This window comes from Pipistrellus hanaki (assembly GCF_964339955.1).
Source record: "Pipistrellus hanaki genome assembly, chromosome: 7".
Classification (NCBI taxonomy): domain Eukaryota; kingdom Metazoa; phylum Chordata; class Mammalia; order Chiroptera; family Vespertilionidae; genus Pipistrellus; species Pipistrellus hanaki.
In genome coordinates this window covers 29,234,074-29,250,904 of record NC_140509.1, presented here as the reverse complement: position 1 = coordinate 29,250,904, position 16,831 = coordinate 29,234,074, and the positions used below count along the sequence as shown (strand labels likewise).

The window sequence follows — 16,831 nt, the reverse complement described above, 5'->3', positions numbered from 1 at the left end:
CTCATCCATAGGTGCACAGTTTATGTTCAGTCTCTTTCCACGCCCCCCTCTCCCCTTTTCCCCAAGAATCGTCAGTTCACTCCCCTTCCATACCTCTGATTCTATTATATTCAACAGTTAATATTGTTCATCAGATTTTTTTAATTTCCTTGGTTTTTAGATTCACTTGTTGATAATTACGTATTTGTTGTTCATAATTTTTATCTTTGTTTACTTTCTCTTCTGAAAGAACCCCCTTCAGCAATTCATATAATTCTGGTTTGGTGGTGATGAACTCCTTTAGCTTTTTTTTATTAGTGAAGCTCTTTATCTGGCCTTCGATTCTGAGTGATAGCTTTGCTGGGTAGCTTATTTTTGGCTGTAGGTTCTTGCTATTCATCACCTTGAATATTTCTTGCCATTCCCTTCTGGCCTGCATGGTTTCTGTTGAGAAGTCAGCTGACAATCGTATAGGTGCTCCTTTATAAGTTACTACCTTCTTTGCTCTTGCTTCTTTTAATATTCTCTCTTTATCTTTTGCTCTTGGAATTTTAATAATGATGTGTCTCGGTGTGGTCCTCTTTGGATTCCTTTTGTTTGGAGTTCTGTGCGCTTCCTGGACTTGTAAGTCAAATTCTTTCACCAGGTGGGGGAAGTTTTCTGTCACTATTTCTTTCAGTATGTTTTCAATATCTTGCTCTCTCTCATCTTCTGGAACCCCCATAATTCTGATGTTGGTTCGCTTGAAGTTGTCCCAGAGGTTTCTTACATTATCTTCAATTTTCTGGATTCTCTTGCCTTCTAGCTTCTGTGGAGGAGTGTCTTCTGGCTCTTTATGTTCCAAATCTTTGACTTGATTCTTGCGATCTTCCCTTCTGTTTTTAGGACTCTGTAGAATATTTTTTATTTCAGACAATGTATTCTTTATTTCTTGTTGATCCCTTATCATTTCTTGTTGACTCCTTATTAATTCTAGTTGATCTCTTTTCATATCCTCATAGGCCTTATCCATCTTTTCTAGGAAATTCTTGAAAAACCTTATAAGCGTAGATTTGAACTCTATATCCAGACGCTTTTTGTCCTCCATTTCTTTCGTTTGTGATCTATTTTGTTGTCGCATTTCGCAGTTACAGATGGGACGGGGTTTCAGGGTGGAGCCTGCAGCTTTGGCTTCCGTCAGCCCCGCCCTATGCGGGTCCTTCAGTGCTCGCTGCCGGCGCCTCTGAGAGAAAGGTGCCCTCGATTTTCGCCTGCTGCCAAACAGTCTATGCTCTCCCACAATGTGCCCGGTATTGGGGTTCAGTTCAGTTGGAAGTGGAGTTGGAGGTGGCGTTCACAGCAGTCTGGAACCCCAGTCTCCTTCCCGTCAGGGCAATCCCGCGGCACAGCGGACCGTCCCTTCTCTGGGGGCAGTGTGCGCGCCTCCGGGACCTCCTTTCTCCGCTACCCCGGGGTTCCGACTTACAGCCCAGCTCCCTATGGCTGAGCCTGAGTCCCCGGGGTCTGGGGAACTGGGATTCAGAGCAGTCAGGGGCCCAGCACAGTCGGAGTTTTATCTCCTTTCCGCTAGGGAACGCCCGCCAGGCACTCGGCCTCCCTCCTCTCCGGCTCCGTCCTCTCCGCGCGCGCCGCGTGTCTCCGTACCTTGGGCTTTTACAGCTCCTCCGCGCTTCCTTCTGGTTTTCTCCTTGCTTCTTGTTGTAGGATTTCCAGTCAGTCGACTTTCCTGTAGTTCTGGGTAATGTCCATTTTATATTTTAGTTGTATTTTATTAAAATTGTTGTGTGCGGCTGCGGCTAGTTGCCTACCCGAGCAGCCATCTTGGATTCTCTCTCTTTCTCCTCTTGACACCAATTCTAGGGCTATTTATTCTTGTGTAGATAACATATAGAATCACATAGTATGTATTGTTTTCTGTTTGGCCTCTTTAGTGCTCAGCATTATATCTGAAATTCCTCTTGTGTTATTGCAGATGAAAGTTATTTCTCATTGCTGTATAATATCTCATACTAAAACATACCATGGTTTGTTTATCTATTTTAATACTGATGATCAATTGTGTTGTTCACTTTACTGCTTTGTTTTCCATTGTATGAATACTCTTATTCAAACAATCCCACATGGTTATATGTTTAAGTTCTTACTTTTTTCTATTAAATAATTATTCAGTGAAAATAGGAGTGTGTGGCAAAGTGTATGCATATTTATTTCTATGCCAGGCCTTTTGAGCATCCAAGTTTCTCCTCATTCCCTATTGGCTGATTGATCAAAAATTGTACCTAAAATCTTTACTATGTATTTTGAATTTAAGGTTTACAACCGTTTAGTGTTTAATTTGAAGAGTTAAATTAAACACTAGAAGGTTTCATTTCTCCACCTGTGGAATGGCAACGTAGTACCTACTTTATAGTGTATTAAGAGTGTGACCATTTTTGTCTCCTCATTGAATGAACAAGCAGTATTAGTTGATTATTAAGGAAAGTAGGGTTGCTGCTACACAGTAAAGAAAAGGAGGAGTGTATCTTGAAACCAGGTGATGACTCTTTATCATGATTACCATGTTTAGAGGCAAAAAAATTGAGATCTATGACACTCCTCACAGGCAGGGCCACCAAGGGCTCAGGATAGCTCAGGAGGAGTGTTTGGGTTCCCCCATTTCTTGTACAAAATTCTATTTCAGGAATTATTCCTGACTATTAACAGATTGGAAATACATGGCTTAAATAGTATAGTGGGTTTTTTAGTTTCACTTAAAATAAGTCTGGATACGGGCTATCCAGGGCTAGTATGGTAGCATCATGGCATCATGAGGATCTAAGCTCATTTCTCCTCAGCTTTCTATCCTTAGTACACGCATTCCATCTTAAAGGTCACCACAGAATCCAAAAAGGTGTATGGAGTTTAAGTTGTCATGTATCCATTTCAGGAAGGATGCAGGAAGAAGGGGGAACGACCAAAAGGAGAATGCCAACTGAAAGGAAAGTGGGTATTGGATATGCCCTTTAGCAATCTTGATTCCGTCTTTCTTCAGCTGAGTAAATAGGATAATTTTAGAAGGCTTTTAGAGTTCCCAAAATATCTTTATACTTTGACCCTCTAAAACAAAAAGCTTTGTAATAATTAATTATCTTATCACAATATTGACTAAGTTATTCTTTGTCTCTGTTTTCATTGGTAGTTGAGAGGAATAAAGAGTGTGTAAAAAGTCAAAAGCCTAATTTATCCAAGTTAATTTTCATGTGAGTTATAATTTAATGATAAACAGTTCTTAAAAGGTAGGTTGTTTGTTTTATGTACATTTAAAGTCACAAGAATTAGCATGCATTCTTTGCCACAGTTTTTGTCCATGGTCTTTGTCCATGGCTCTCTGTTCACTTGTTTAGGCTAGTTCTTGAAAAGTTGTTTTGAAAAAGAACTTGTTTTATGAGTTTGATTTGTGGGTGTTTTTTTTTTTTAGGAATTTTCATAAGAGTTTATTTAAGTCAACTGACCACATATTCTGGCAGCCAGAGCTCAAAGCTCCCATGAGTTTAAATTTTGCCAATGTCTAGTGGACATGAGGTTTTAAATTTTTTTCTTAATGTGTTTTCTTTGATGTTAGTAGAACTATTAAACCAAATAGTCTGTTTATCTTTTACTTCTAGTAGCAATCTTTTAACAAAAACATTTGCAAGTAAGCATACTTTATAAAGTTTTAAGATATGAGAGTGTCGTCATTGTTGGAGTTAAGAATAATTTTCCTTTGAAAATATCTATTAGTTTGAAGTAGAACTTGAAAAAAAAGCACTTTCTATGTTTCATGATAGTGGTAGCAGCACCTTTTTCAATTACAGATATATAAACCCAACTTGACGTTAGAACTGATCTGAAATATGCAAAAACATTAACTTAATACTGTCTTTACAGTATAATATTTACCAATAAAAGGGTTAAAGACAGAAGTCTTTAAAAGGACACTTTGGAAGAATAGTCAGATAACCAGAAGATAGCTTAGAATGTGTTGTCAGGGAAACAAAGATTTAGAGTAGTTGTTCCAAACCTATTTTGAGTCACAGACTGCTGAGGGGATAATATAGTCTCTTAGAATAGTGTGTGTTCCCATGTCCTTCAGTGTTGATTTCTAGAAATCATCTTTTTCTGCCTATTTGCTCATAATACACTAGTGCCCTGGTGCATGGATTTGTGGACATTGAAAGGAAATTAATTAAAGGGTGGCCAGTGGCCAACCTCCTAAGGTCCTTCCCTGGCAGGCTGCACCTGGGGTGGCACCATGGCTCAAGGGGTGTCTGAGGAGTGAGCTGGGTCCCTCTATCAGGTGGGGTCCCTCGACCTGGCCTGGAGGGATCGGGCCAAAACCAGCTCTCCAACATCCCCCGAAGGGTCCCAGATTGCCAGAGGGCAGTTCTCAGGTGACACACCCTGGAATTGAGCTCTCTCCTCTCTGGTTCCAGGATGTGTTACCTGATTTGAGAACCATCACTGCCAAGTCACCGCAGCTCAGCAGCTCCTGCGTTAAGCGTTTGCCCCCTGGTGGTCAGTGTGTGTCATACCTGCCAGCTGGTTGGACAGTCAGATGGTTGCTTAGCCTTTTATATATACAATATATATATATATATATATATATATATATATATATATATATATATATATATGATAGATAGATAGTAGGATAGAATTTTATACCTTATTACACTTATTGATAGTAACTTATGCAGTTATAAGATCCTTTATCCCACAAGTTCAGGAATACTAGGAATATTTATGAAATGGCCATTAGGCACTCTGGTTGGCTAAAGGGCAAGGCCACCAGGTACTAGAGACAAGTGACATACTGACTTTGAATCCTAACCTTAAATGCATCTTTTTTTATCAAACCTTTTGGCATGTGGCAATCATCTCACAAACTCTGCTATGCTAATTCAGGATTTTTCCTATTCCATACAAATTTCTTATTTTAATCATGATAGCGGTATGGTATTTAGAGCGACTTATAGCCCTGTTTCTTTTATGTTTAATTTTTTTAAACGTTTAGAATACTTATTTTGTTTATGCTTTAGAATATATGTTTATTTCTATTGGCTCTTAGATTTGTAATAGGAATGTTAATGCTAACTACTCCCTGATCTGTAGTAGAAATACCAGTATTTGTTACACTTAATAATTTACTATCTTTATTAGTTTTTCATAACATTGAAGACTGCATACATTTCACTAAATATTTGTAGTGCCAAAATTCATTATGCTGGCAGTCATTTTCTGATAAATATAAATTAGTTCTTACCTTTCTGTTGGTTATTTAGGGCTCTCTTTGAACTGAGTATTTTAATTATGTTGCATTTAGTGGGCTGTTTGTGGCCTCCAGATAAGTGAGGTAGTGCTGGCAAGTATTAAGATCATGTTTAAAAATTCTATAACTCATATGATGATTCCTTCAGAATAAGTAATTGAGAATTTTGTATACATTTCTAACAAATGCTTTCTTTTACAAAGTAGTCTAATGATTATCGTCCTGTATTTGCTTTATATAATTATACTGGAGGCCAGGTGCACAAAATTCGTGCACTCCAGTGGGGGGGGGGGGGCAGCCTTGCCTGTGCCTTCTCACAGTGCAGGAGCCCTGCAATCGATTGCCTCAAAGAGGTAGGCCCCTCCCACCTATCCAGGGCTCTTTGATGGATTGCCGCAAAGACATAGGCCAGAGCCAGGGGTCCCACTTATAAGCCGCCAGACCCCACCTCCTCTGTGCCACATGGATCCGCAGGACCCCCAGGCCTGGCCAGACCCTGCCTCCTCCACTGGGTGTGTGCCTCCGTGCCGCACATGCAGCGTCAAGTCCCACGTGCACCCTCTGGGCACGCAGACTTCCGGTGATAGATTATGGGATTATGACATCATGAGGGTATCACGGCATGAGGGCATGATGACCACCTATTATAGACTAGAGGCCTGGTGCACAAAATTTGTGTATGAGGGGATATCCCTCAACCTCGTCTGCACCCTCTTCAATCTGGGACCCCTTGGGGAGATGTCTGACTGCTGGTTTAGCCTGATCCTGTTGCAGTTGGACACCTCTCTCCCAATCCAGGACCGCTGGCTCCTAACTGCTTGCCTGCCTGCCTGCCTGCCTGCCTGATTGCCCCTAACCACTTCTGCCTGCCAACCTTATTTCCTTCTAACTGCTCCCCTGCCAGCCTGATTGATGCCTAACTGCTCCCCCGTTGGCCTGATTGCCCCCAGCTGCCCTCTTCTGCCAGCCTGCTCGTCCACAATTGCCCTCCCCTGTCAAAACCCACCTCTTCACTGTGCTCGCAGCCATCTCTTGAGGCCATCTTGTGACGATGTTAGGGTGTGATGCATTAGGGCATGATGACCAACATGTATAGATTGTTGTTATTATTTTCCATTAACTTATGTATATGCACATAAATGTAAATCTACATAAGATTTGAAAAGCAAATTTCTTAGGTTTGTTAAGTCTCAAAAAGTTGTGTGGTTTTCATTATTAAACTAGTAGCCCTGCGCACAAATCCATGTGCCAGTAGATTGCTGCTGCCCTCCTGTAGCTCCCCTGCCCCCCCTCATAGCTTGCCCCTCCTCATAGCTTGCTACCCTGCCTCATAGCTTGCTGCCTCATAGCTTACCCCTCCTCATAGCTTGCTGTCCTGCCCTCCTCCTATAGCCCCTCGCCCTTCCTCATAGCTTGCTGCCCTGCCCCCTCCTGTAGCTCTCAGCCACCTGCTTGTAGTTTGCTGCCCTACTCTCCTGTAGATTCATGATCAGGTCCTTACATGGTTGGTCGTTACACTTCAGGGAGTAATGGATAATTAGCATATTCCTCTCATAATATAGGATATATTCTATGTTTTGCTGTTCAAATTTTAAGTTGCATATGAATTAAAATAAATAATTTGATTTGCTACTGTTTGAAAGTATCTCAAAATTAGCATTACTTTAAAACTGATAAATAGTAATATTAGTTAACTTTGAATCTAATTTTACTGTCCTGTTGTACTTCTTTTCTATATCTTGATTTGTGTAAGATCAGTTTTGTAACACTGCATATGTAAAATTTAAATTTGGGAAATTATTTGTATCAAAATGACATGATTATAGCTGTTTCTTTAACTTGAGTGACTGGCAACTGTAACAGTTGTGTCAGCTGTACTTAATTTTAAGTTGGAAGGAATACAAAAGTTGAAGTTCATTTAAATGAGATAGGTGGTTCACAAGAAATTCTTAGTACTGTGTTGTTGAGTACATAATAAGAGTAAGATGTTAGCTGTCATAAGTGTTGTTGGCAGAATTATTGTGATTTTTATTGTTAAAAATTGCTCCATAGTTTATTTGAATTATGTTTTCTCTAATAGTGTTATTGATTTCTTGGGTCAGGGGTCAGAAAAGACTGATTTGGATATTACACATATACATAGAGTTATTCTATATATATAAATAATGTTTTTAAGTTCATATATTTTAGTAGAACTCAGTTTATTTCTTTTCACAGCCTTATATTCTGTTATATTATTCTGTGTGTTCCTTTGGATCCCTTTTGTGTACTTCTACTATGAGGAAAAGGATGATGATGATACTAGTAAATGCACAGTAAGTATCATTGTAGGGAGGCTGAATGATTATTTTCTTCTTTTTCAAAAAATGACATGACTGAATTTATTCTACAGCATTGTTGTCTAATAGAAATACATTATGAGCCACATGTGAAGTTTGATATTTTCTAGTAGCTAGCCACATTAAATTAAGTACAAAGGAACAGTTGAGATTATTTTAATGATACAGTATATTTAATATCATATGTTCTAAGTATCATTTCAGATAGAGTGAAAACATATTACTAAGATACTACTTTTTTCACATTATTTTATTTTTTCTTTAGGTTTTTAATTTTTTCTGTTACCTTTTATCCCCTCTATGTGCTCTCTTTCCCTCACATTCTCTCACCCTCTTTTTTACATTATTTTAAATTTAGAGTACATTTTACACTTAGAACAAAATACATTAATAAAGTATAACTGAGTTGGACCCATTTCTAGTTTATATGGGTGATTTTAAATCAGCACATCTATTAATATGTAATTATTTAATAGGTCAAAGAAGAAATTGTATGTGGAAAGATATTGGGTCGGCAGCTAAGTAATTACGGATTTTTTAAAGAAAATCAAAGACAATTTTTTCATGGAACTAAATAACTTTATTCTGTAATGTATTGCCCATTTTGATCAATGACCTTTTGCCATCTTTCAGGCAGCATCATAATCCCACGTTCAAAAAACTTCTGGTTTTTATTAGCAAAAAACTGAATCAGGTATGATTTGACATCATCATCATTATTGAAATTTTTACCATTCAAGGAGTTTTGTAAAGATCGAAACAAAAAGTAATCAGATGGTGCAAGGTCAGGACTATATGGTGGATGTGGCAAAACATCCCAACCAAGCTCCATTAATTTTTGCCGAGTGACCAAAGATGTGTGTGGCCTTGCATTGTCATGATGGAATACAACACCTTTTCGATTTGTCAATTCGGGCCGCTTTTCTTCAACTGCATTGTTTAATTTCATTAGTTGTTCAATGTAGACATCAGAATTGATCGTTCGGTTGGGTGGTAAGAGTTCAAAGTAGACAATTCCTTTGTAATCCCACCAAACTGATAACAAAACCTTCTTTTGATGAATATCAGCTTTTGATGTTGTTTGAGTTGGTTCACCTGGCCTGCTCCACAATCTTTTCCGCTTGATATTGTTGTAAACAAACCCATTTTTCATCGCCAGTTATCAGTCGTTTTAAAAATGGATCATTTTCATTACGTTTCTTTAGCAAATCGCAGCTGCTAATGCGTTGCGTTAACTGTGATTCTTTAATTTCGTGAGGAACCCATGTATCGAGTTTTAAAACACAGCCAAGTTGTTTTAAGTGATTTTCAATGCATGTATGTGATACATGAAGCTTCTCTGCAATCTCACGTGTTGTACTGTGACAGTCCAAATTGATTATTGCTTTGATTAGGGCGTCATCAACTTCAACTGGACGACCAGAGCGTTTTTCATCTTTGAGTGAAAAATTACCAGAACGAAATTTGGCAAACCAATTTTGACACTGCCGTTCTTTTAAGGCTTCGTCACCATAAACAGCACATAACTTTTTATGAGCTTGCGATGCGTTTTTCCCTTTGAGGAAATAAAAAAGCAAAATATGACGAAAATGTTCCTTTTGATTTTCCATTTTTTAACGAACGCCAAACGAAAACTACAAAACAGATCAAAAAACTTTTTTTACTGATTAACAGCTGAATAGCCAACTATCAAATAACAAAATGTGTTTTACATTTGTACTATGTCTGCAAACCTAAAAATTCAACTGAAGCCATATATGTGTGAAACCCGCAATTACTTAGTTGCCGACCCAATATTTGCCAGAAATGAACATTTTATTTCTGATTTAAGGAGGGAAAAGTAGCATAAAAAGAATAAATTTGTTTTATACTGTGTGTATGTTTTGTATTTAAGTGTAAAAACAAATATATTATTGTCTCAAAAGCCAGCATTATGCTTAATCATAGTTATTAAAATCTAAAGCATTTGCATTAACATCAGGAAGTAAGTACATCAACAATATTTTATATGATTCTCAGAGTGGTAATCAGTATAATTTGTTAGAAGTAGTAAACAAGATGTTTAACTATTTATAAAGAAGGTCAGAATTATTATCTGCAGATACTATATAACTCTGTATTTGAAAACCCACTGTATGTAAGGTAAAGTAGCTGGATACAAATTTATTGTTAAAAATTAATGCGATGTAAGCTTTCTAATTCACTTTTCTAAAGTACATCTTCTCCAGCCTTTTCCTTGGTCTTAAGATCTTCCTTTTTATGTTTTTTCCCCTCAAGACTATCTTAATTCCTTTGAGAACAAGAATTTATCATATGAAGCATGAATTTAACTTTTAAAAGGTCATTTTTAGAAACTTCAGTAGGCTGAGAGACAAATAGTTTTTTCTCACTGATTTAACTTTTTCTTTAAGATGAACTTTTCTTCCATATTTGGAATTAGATTCAGCTTTGTGTTTTCTTTATATTTGGATGACATCGTGGGCACCAAGTAAAACAGACTTTAAAAACCTGAGTTCCTGGTTTCAGGTTCTTGTTTAATCACTTACCACCTATATGACTTATGGCAAATTATTTAACCTTTCTGGGCCTCAGCTTATTTATCTCTAAAGTAGGAATGAGAATATCTATCTTACGGTTGTTTTGAGAATGAAATGAGTTTAAGTGTTTAGAACAGTTCTGGTATGATATATGTTTTCTATTTATATAAGTTTTTATATTTTATACTAATATTACATGCTTTATGCATATATGTTAAATATTTATTATAATTACTAGTACAATTTATTTTGGTGAATTGGGATAGGGCCATTGCAGATTCTTATTGTTCCCTGTTTGGGGGAATATTTTATTAAATATTCTAATAATTTTACTAAAGATGCCCATTGGAGAATTACTTATGCTTTAAGTGTACTGCATTTCACAAGCTTTTATTTATTTAATATTTTTACTGATTTCAGAGAGGAAGGGAAAGAGAGAGAGAGAGATAGAAACATCAATGATGAGAGAGAATCATTGATCTGCTCCCTCTACATGCCCCCTACTGGGGGGTCGAGCCCACAACCCAGGCATGTGCCCTGACTGGAATTCAAACAGTGACCTCCTAGTTCATAGGTCAGTACTCAAACGCTGAGCCACACCAGCTAGGACATGCTTTTAAAAGATTTTAAAAGCTAATGAAGTTTGCAAAGATGCTTAAGATGTGTCATATACATTGGTTTTCCTTAAGTTTTAAGACTTTTTTTTTAACAAGGAAACGTTTACACAGTTGAATATAAATGCATATTTCATTTAAAAATACTGTTTTATTATAGTAAGACTATTATATTTTAAAGTCTTATATTATATTTTAAAGTCTTATATCTTACTAAATGGTATACTTTTCCTTCCTTGACATCTAGCAAATTAAAACGGCACTTAAGTATACATTAGGATTTGCTGTGATTTGTGCACTTCTTCTTTTAATTGGGTAAGTATTAATTACTTAAGCTTGAGAATTAAAATAGCAACATCCTATATAATAAAAGGCTAAATGAACATTGACTGAACAGTGGTACAACTGGTCGCTATGATGCTCACTGACTATCAGGGGACCAACACTCAATGCAGGAGCTGGCCCCACAGCAGGAGCGCCATTCAGCCAGAAGCCAGGCTCATGGCTGGCAAGCGCAGTGGTGGTGATGCAAGCCTCTCCTCCCTCCACGGCAGCACTAAGGATGTCCGCCTAAAGGCTAAGGCCTGGGAGCAAGCCTAAGCCTTCAGTCGGAATCTCCCAAGGGCTCCTGGACTGTGAGAGGGCACAGGCCAGGCTGAGGGACGCCCCCCTCTCCCCCCTAAATGCACGAATTTCATGAACTGGGCCTCTAGTTTTAATAACAAAAGGAAAAACAAAATGTAAAAATAATGAACACCTTTCATATCACTACCAAGCAGTAACCACAATTATCCTGTTTTTTTTTAATGTTGTTTTATCTAGACATTTTATATGTGCTCAAATACATGCACATATAAATGTGCCCTCAACCAAGGTACATGCCCTTGACCGGAATCGAACCTGGGACCTTTCAGTCCGCAGACCAACCTCTATCCACTGAGCCAAACTGGTTTCTGCTTTTTGTAATTCTTGATAATCTACTTGCTGAAATACTGTAGACACCTCTTCAGAATAATAATGTAGATCAATTAATTTTGTCCATATTGCATTTCCTTAAGATATAGTTTATCTGATCTTCTAGTGTTAACTACAATACTTGGACATCTGTGATATTGGCAGTTTTCTCATTCTTATAAACAACACTTCAATAAAAATTCTTGTCCGTGCATATTTCTGGATTTTTTTTTTTTTAAACTTCAAGGAGTGAGGATAATTTTTCCATTGATTTTAGAGAGTGGAAGGGAGGGGGAGAGAGAGCAAGGAAGGAGAGAGAAACAATGGTGTGACAGAGACACATCAATTGGTTGCCTCCCATAGGCACCCTGACCCAGGGGTGGGGATTAGACCTACAACCCAGATATGTGCCTTTGACAGGGAATCGAACCCACCATCTCTGCTGTGCACACTGATGCTCTAACCACTGAGATGCTGGCCATTCGACATATCAGTTGTTAAGTTGTTGAATTAATCTTTGTCAATGACTTCTTCCTTAATTTTATACTAGTATTAATAAAATTTTACACATTTTTTATACATTTAAATTTTCCTCTTTGGAAAACATTTGTCCTTTTTAATGGAAGACATTTATTCTTGTTAAAATAAGTCTTGGCCCTTTTTTATGTTAGGAAATATTATAAGGTACTAATAAATTTTTTAAAGTTTCTATTTAAAATTTTGTGTCAGAAATTTCAATAAATGAAATTTTATGTATTGAATACAACTTGTGATGAGAATAAAACTTGTCACTAATTTTTTATAGTTCTAGGAGTTCTTGGAAGGAAGATGTCTTATAGGCATACAGTATTTCTAGTTCCCTTTGCCTGCCTTAATGTTTCATGAAAAGTAGTACTTTTTGAAAGGACATTTTTAGTGCTTTCGCTGCTTATTTTAGCTATTGAGTATATTTTAAAAAGTTGTGTTGGCCTTTCAAAGAAAGCTAAATCTAATTTTGTGAATTTGCTTTGTTAATGTGGAGGTCCCTTATCTGTAAACTGAAATTATTTATAACAGACATTAGCAAACTTTTCTTAAAAGGTAGGTAGTATTTTAGATTAGAAGTCCATGTGGTCTCCGTGGCTACTTGTGGGCAAGCATCTCAGCCAGGGACTTGACCCTTTTGGGGGCAGGGAATTGGAAAAACAAGCAGGTAACACCAGGCAAATGGGACATGCTTTATTATGAAAAAAAGCAGCCAAAACTGGCTGATCAGTGGCAACTTATTTACAAGTTCAATCAAAAGAGGCTTCTTGATAAATAGTGATATCAATATTTGGGTTATAGAAAGGTATAACCTGCGCAGTGCATACAGTGAAACTGCTGTGTCCTTGCTTTTCACATGTGTTTGGCAAATTGGCCTTGAACATCTGGCATACTCTGAACAGCACCCCCATACTACTCAACTACTCATCCCTCCTCTTTAAGCTCTAAAGTAGTTATGGGCAATATGTAAACATAAGGACGTGACTGAGTGCCAATAAAACTTGATTTGCAAACAGGCAGTCAGTAGTTTGCCACCTCCTGATTTAGAGCCTGACTGAGAACCATCACTAAAAACACAAATCTTTAAGAGACCAGAATATCTGTCCAAAACAAAAGGAATTTTATTTTAAAGTTTATTCTAAAATTTACTGAGTCTTTTTTATGGAAAGTCACCTTTAGTCCTCATTTACAGAGTATACAGTTTTAACAATTCTAATTAATAAGTTTTAACTGATCCTCTAGATGGTATTTATTTATTTAGAAGCAGTGTGTTAAAGTGAACCAAATGGCTCCTTGCAAAAACATTAATAACAAGAAGGGACAGTTCCATTCACTTGTTTTACAAATATTTATTGTGTGCCTGTTATGTTTCAGACACTGTAACAGGGGTCCTCAAACTTTTTAAAGTGGGGGCCAGATCACGGTCCCTCAGAGAGCTGGAGGGCCAGACTATATGAACTACTAATTCCTACTGTAACACCTCGGCTGCGCTCACTGCCCAAAAAACCTGGCGGGCCGGATCAGACTCCTCTGCGGGCCGCATGTGGCCCGCTGGCCGTAGTTTGAAGACCCCTGCAAGGTGCTGGAGAAACAGCAGTTAACAGAAAAGACAACTCCTCCTTCATGGAGCATACATTTAGGAGGGGGCAGGGGGATGAGAGAAAGAAAATAAAAAGTGGGTTGTGTTGTGTTTGTAAAATTTTAGTGAGAGTGTAGTATTTGAGAAGAAATTTGAAGGAAGAGAGGAGCCATGAATTATATGAGAGGAGGGGAGAACATTGCAGTCAGAGAACAGAGTAAATGACAAGCCCTCAGGCAGGAATGTGTCTGGCATGTTCACAACAAGGTGAGGAAACTAGTGTGGCTGGAATGGAGTGAACAGAGGCTGGAGTAGCTGGAGATATGGTCAGAGGTAACTACAGCTGCCAAATTTAGGGCATTGTAGGCTGTTGTAAAGACTTGGGAATTTGTTCTGAAGGAGTTGGGACGCTATTGGAGGTGTTTTTGTCATTGAGTAACATGATCTGATATTTAAAAGGATCTCTGGATAGTGTTTTGAGATTTGATTTTATGGGGTTTAAGGGTAAAAGCATGAGATCTGTTAGGAAGTTATTGCAAAAATCTAGACAAGACATGATGGAAGCAGTAGTGATTTATTTCTGCCTATTATTTGGAGAGAAAGCCAGCAGGATTTTCTGATAGGTCTGAGAGGAAAAGGAATTGGGGATGTACCTGGAGTTAGCCAAACTAAAAAGTATGAGGGAACACATCTCTGACTTTTTATACTTAAACAACTACAATTTTGAGCAGTTTATGAAACCACCCTCAGTTTATGAATTCTCTAGCAGGAATCATATAGCTCACTGAAGGCAATTATATTTATGGTTACAATTTATTACAGGTAAAGAATCCTATCTAATAATAGAGTAATATGCAAATTAACTGTCACTTCATGACAAAATGGCGGCACCCAGTCCTCTCAGCACCGCTGGAGTCCCCCATTCAGCCTGGGGTGTCCGGATGGAAGGCACCCGAACCTCCACTTAGTGATTGCTATCCAGCGGCAGCAGCCTGGGCTGGGTTATCAGCCTGGCTGCAGCGTGCACCCCTGAGGTGCAATCCCTGGCCAGCAACGGCAGTTTGGGCTGGGGTCTCAGCCTGGCTGGAGTGCGCACGCCCCTCAACCACTTGAGTCACACCAGCTAGGCAGATATGGAGGAATCTTAAATGTTTCTTCTTTAAAAAAATGTATTGTATTCATTTTTTACAAAGAGGAAGGGGAAGGGTAGAGAGCTAGAAACATCTATGAGAGAGAAACATCGATCAGGTGCCTTCTGCACACTCCTCACTGGGTATGTGCCCCCAACCAAGGTACATGCCCTTGACCAGAATTGAACTTGGGACCCTTGAATCTGCAGGCTGATACTCCATTCACTGAGCCAAGCCAGTTAGGGCTGTCCAATATGTTAAAGAAAAAACTCTAATAAAGAGGGAATATGTGAAGGAGGGGGGTATTTGGGGGTTACTGGGTTGTCAGGGGATGGTTGTTGGGGACAATTGGGCTGGCAAGGGAGTGGTTAGGAGGTGATCAGGCTGGCAGGCAGAAGCTGTTAGGGGCAATCAGGCAGGCAGGTGATTAGTTGGGAGCCAGCAGTCCTGAATTGGGCCTAAATGGGCAGTTGAACATCCCCTGAAGGTACCAGATTGGAGAGGGTGCAGTGGGTCTGAGGGATACCCCTCCCCAGTGCACGAATTTTGTGCACCAGGCCTCTAGTCTCTATATAAATGCCTAAGCAACCAGCCAACTGGCCCACCAGCTGACCGTCTGGTAGCTGTGATGCACACTGACCATTAAGGGGCATATGCTCAATGCAGGAGTGGAAACCACAGGCATGGAAGCACTGATGAATCTCAGAGGGAAGGGGGGGGAGTGGATCTTATATGAATACTAGGGGCCTGGTGCACAGATTTGGCCTGGCCTGAGGGGATCAAGCCAAAACCAGTTCTCTGACATCCCTTGAGGGGTCCTGGATTATGAGAGGGTGCAGGCCAAGCCAAAGGACCTCATAGGTGCACAGATCCGTGCACTGGGCCTCTATTACAATTAAAAGAAGAAATAGGACAGAGTCTGAGAGGCTTCCAAATGTGATGCTTTTGTTGTCCTCAGGACATATTACCTTCTGGCATCTACCTATGATAAGATGTAGTGTTGCCAACTAGGAAAGGTCACATGAGTCTTGGTGCTCAGAATTATTTTTGGATACAATTATGAAAACCTCTGATTTATTTACTTTCATTATGTGTATTGGTAGAATCTAGTAAGATAAAGAAATATACTAAGAAGAAAGTAAAGATCAGCCCTAGCCTGTGTAGCTCAGTTGGTTGGAGTCTTTCTGTGCACTGATATTTCTCTCTCTCCCCCTCTGTCTTCCTCTCTCTTTAAAATCAATTAAACATATCCTCTGGTGAGGATTAAAAAAAAAAAAAAGATGCAAAATGGTTTCTACTTTGAGTATCTTCCTTTCTTAGGCCCATAAATATTGACTATTGCCTTGCAAGAAAATGCAGAATTATGATCAGTGTTCTAGTTAATATTTGCTTCATTATTTGTTCATTTCCCCTACACATTAACTTTTTGTTCCAATAATAAATCATAGAACTATCTTAAAAGACATCATCCCTAATCCTATGAGGAGATATTTACTGTTTATTCTGGTATATTTCTTTTCCATTGTTTCCTATGCATATATTGAAATCATTGCATACATTTATATCCTGTTTTCCTGATTTAACACAGAGGTTCTTAACCTTTTTAATGCTATGGACCTTTTTGACCATCTTTAATTTATGACTCCTCAAAATATTTTTGAATGTGGAAAATAAAGTAAATAGAGTTACAAAGGAACTACCCTGAATGCAGTGATAAAACTATTAAGACAAAATTGTGATATAGTAAACACATAGGTAAGAAACTTTTCACATCCTGTGTACATGGTGCAGATTTGATTTGCTAGTTCTTTTTTTGGGGAAAGTTGATCTTTGTTTAAAAAAAAATTACTAAAAATTGAGTTTCAGTCTATTTTTATTTGATCTTTT

General features: G+C 38.4%; 1 protein-coding gene across 1 annotated transcript in view; it reads left to right on the top strand.

Annotated features, from left to right (window-relative positions):
- Window positions 1-16,831, top strand: part of LMBRD1 (LMBR1 domain containing 1) — a 75,369-nt gene that overhangs the window by 19,919 nt on the left and 38,619 nt on the right. Inside the window, exons 4-5 of the mRNA XM_084890403.1 lie at window positions 7,484-7,581; window positions 11,004-11,071. Coding sequence (XP_084746529.1) covers window positions 7,484-7,581; window positions 11,004-11,071 — 166 coding nt within the window. The remainder of the gene's footprint in view (window positions 1-7,483; window positions 7,582-11,003; window positions 11,072-16,831) is intronic.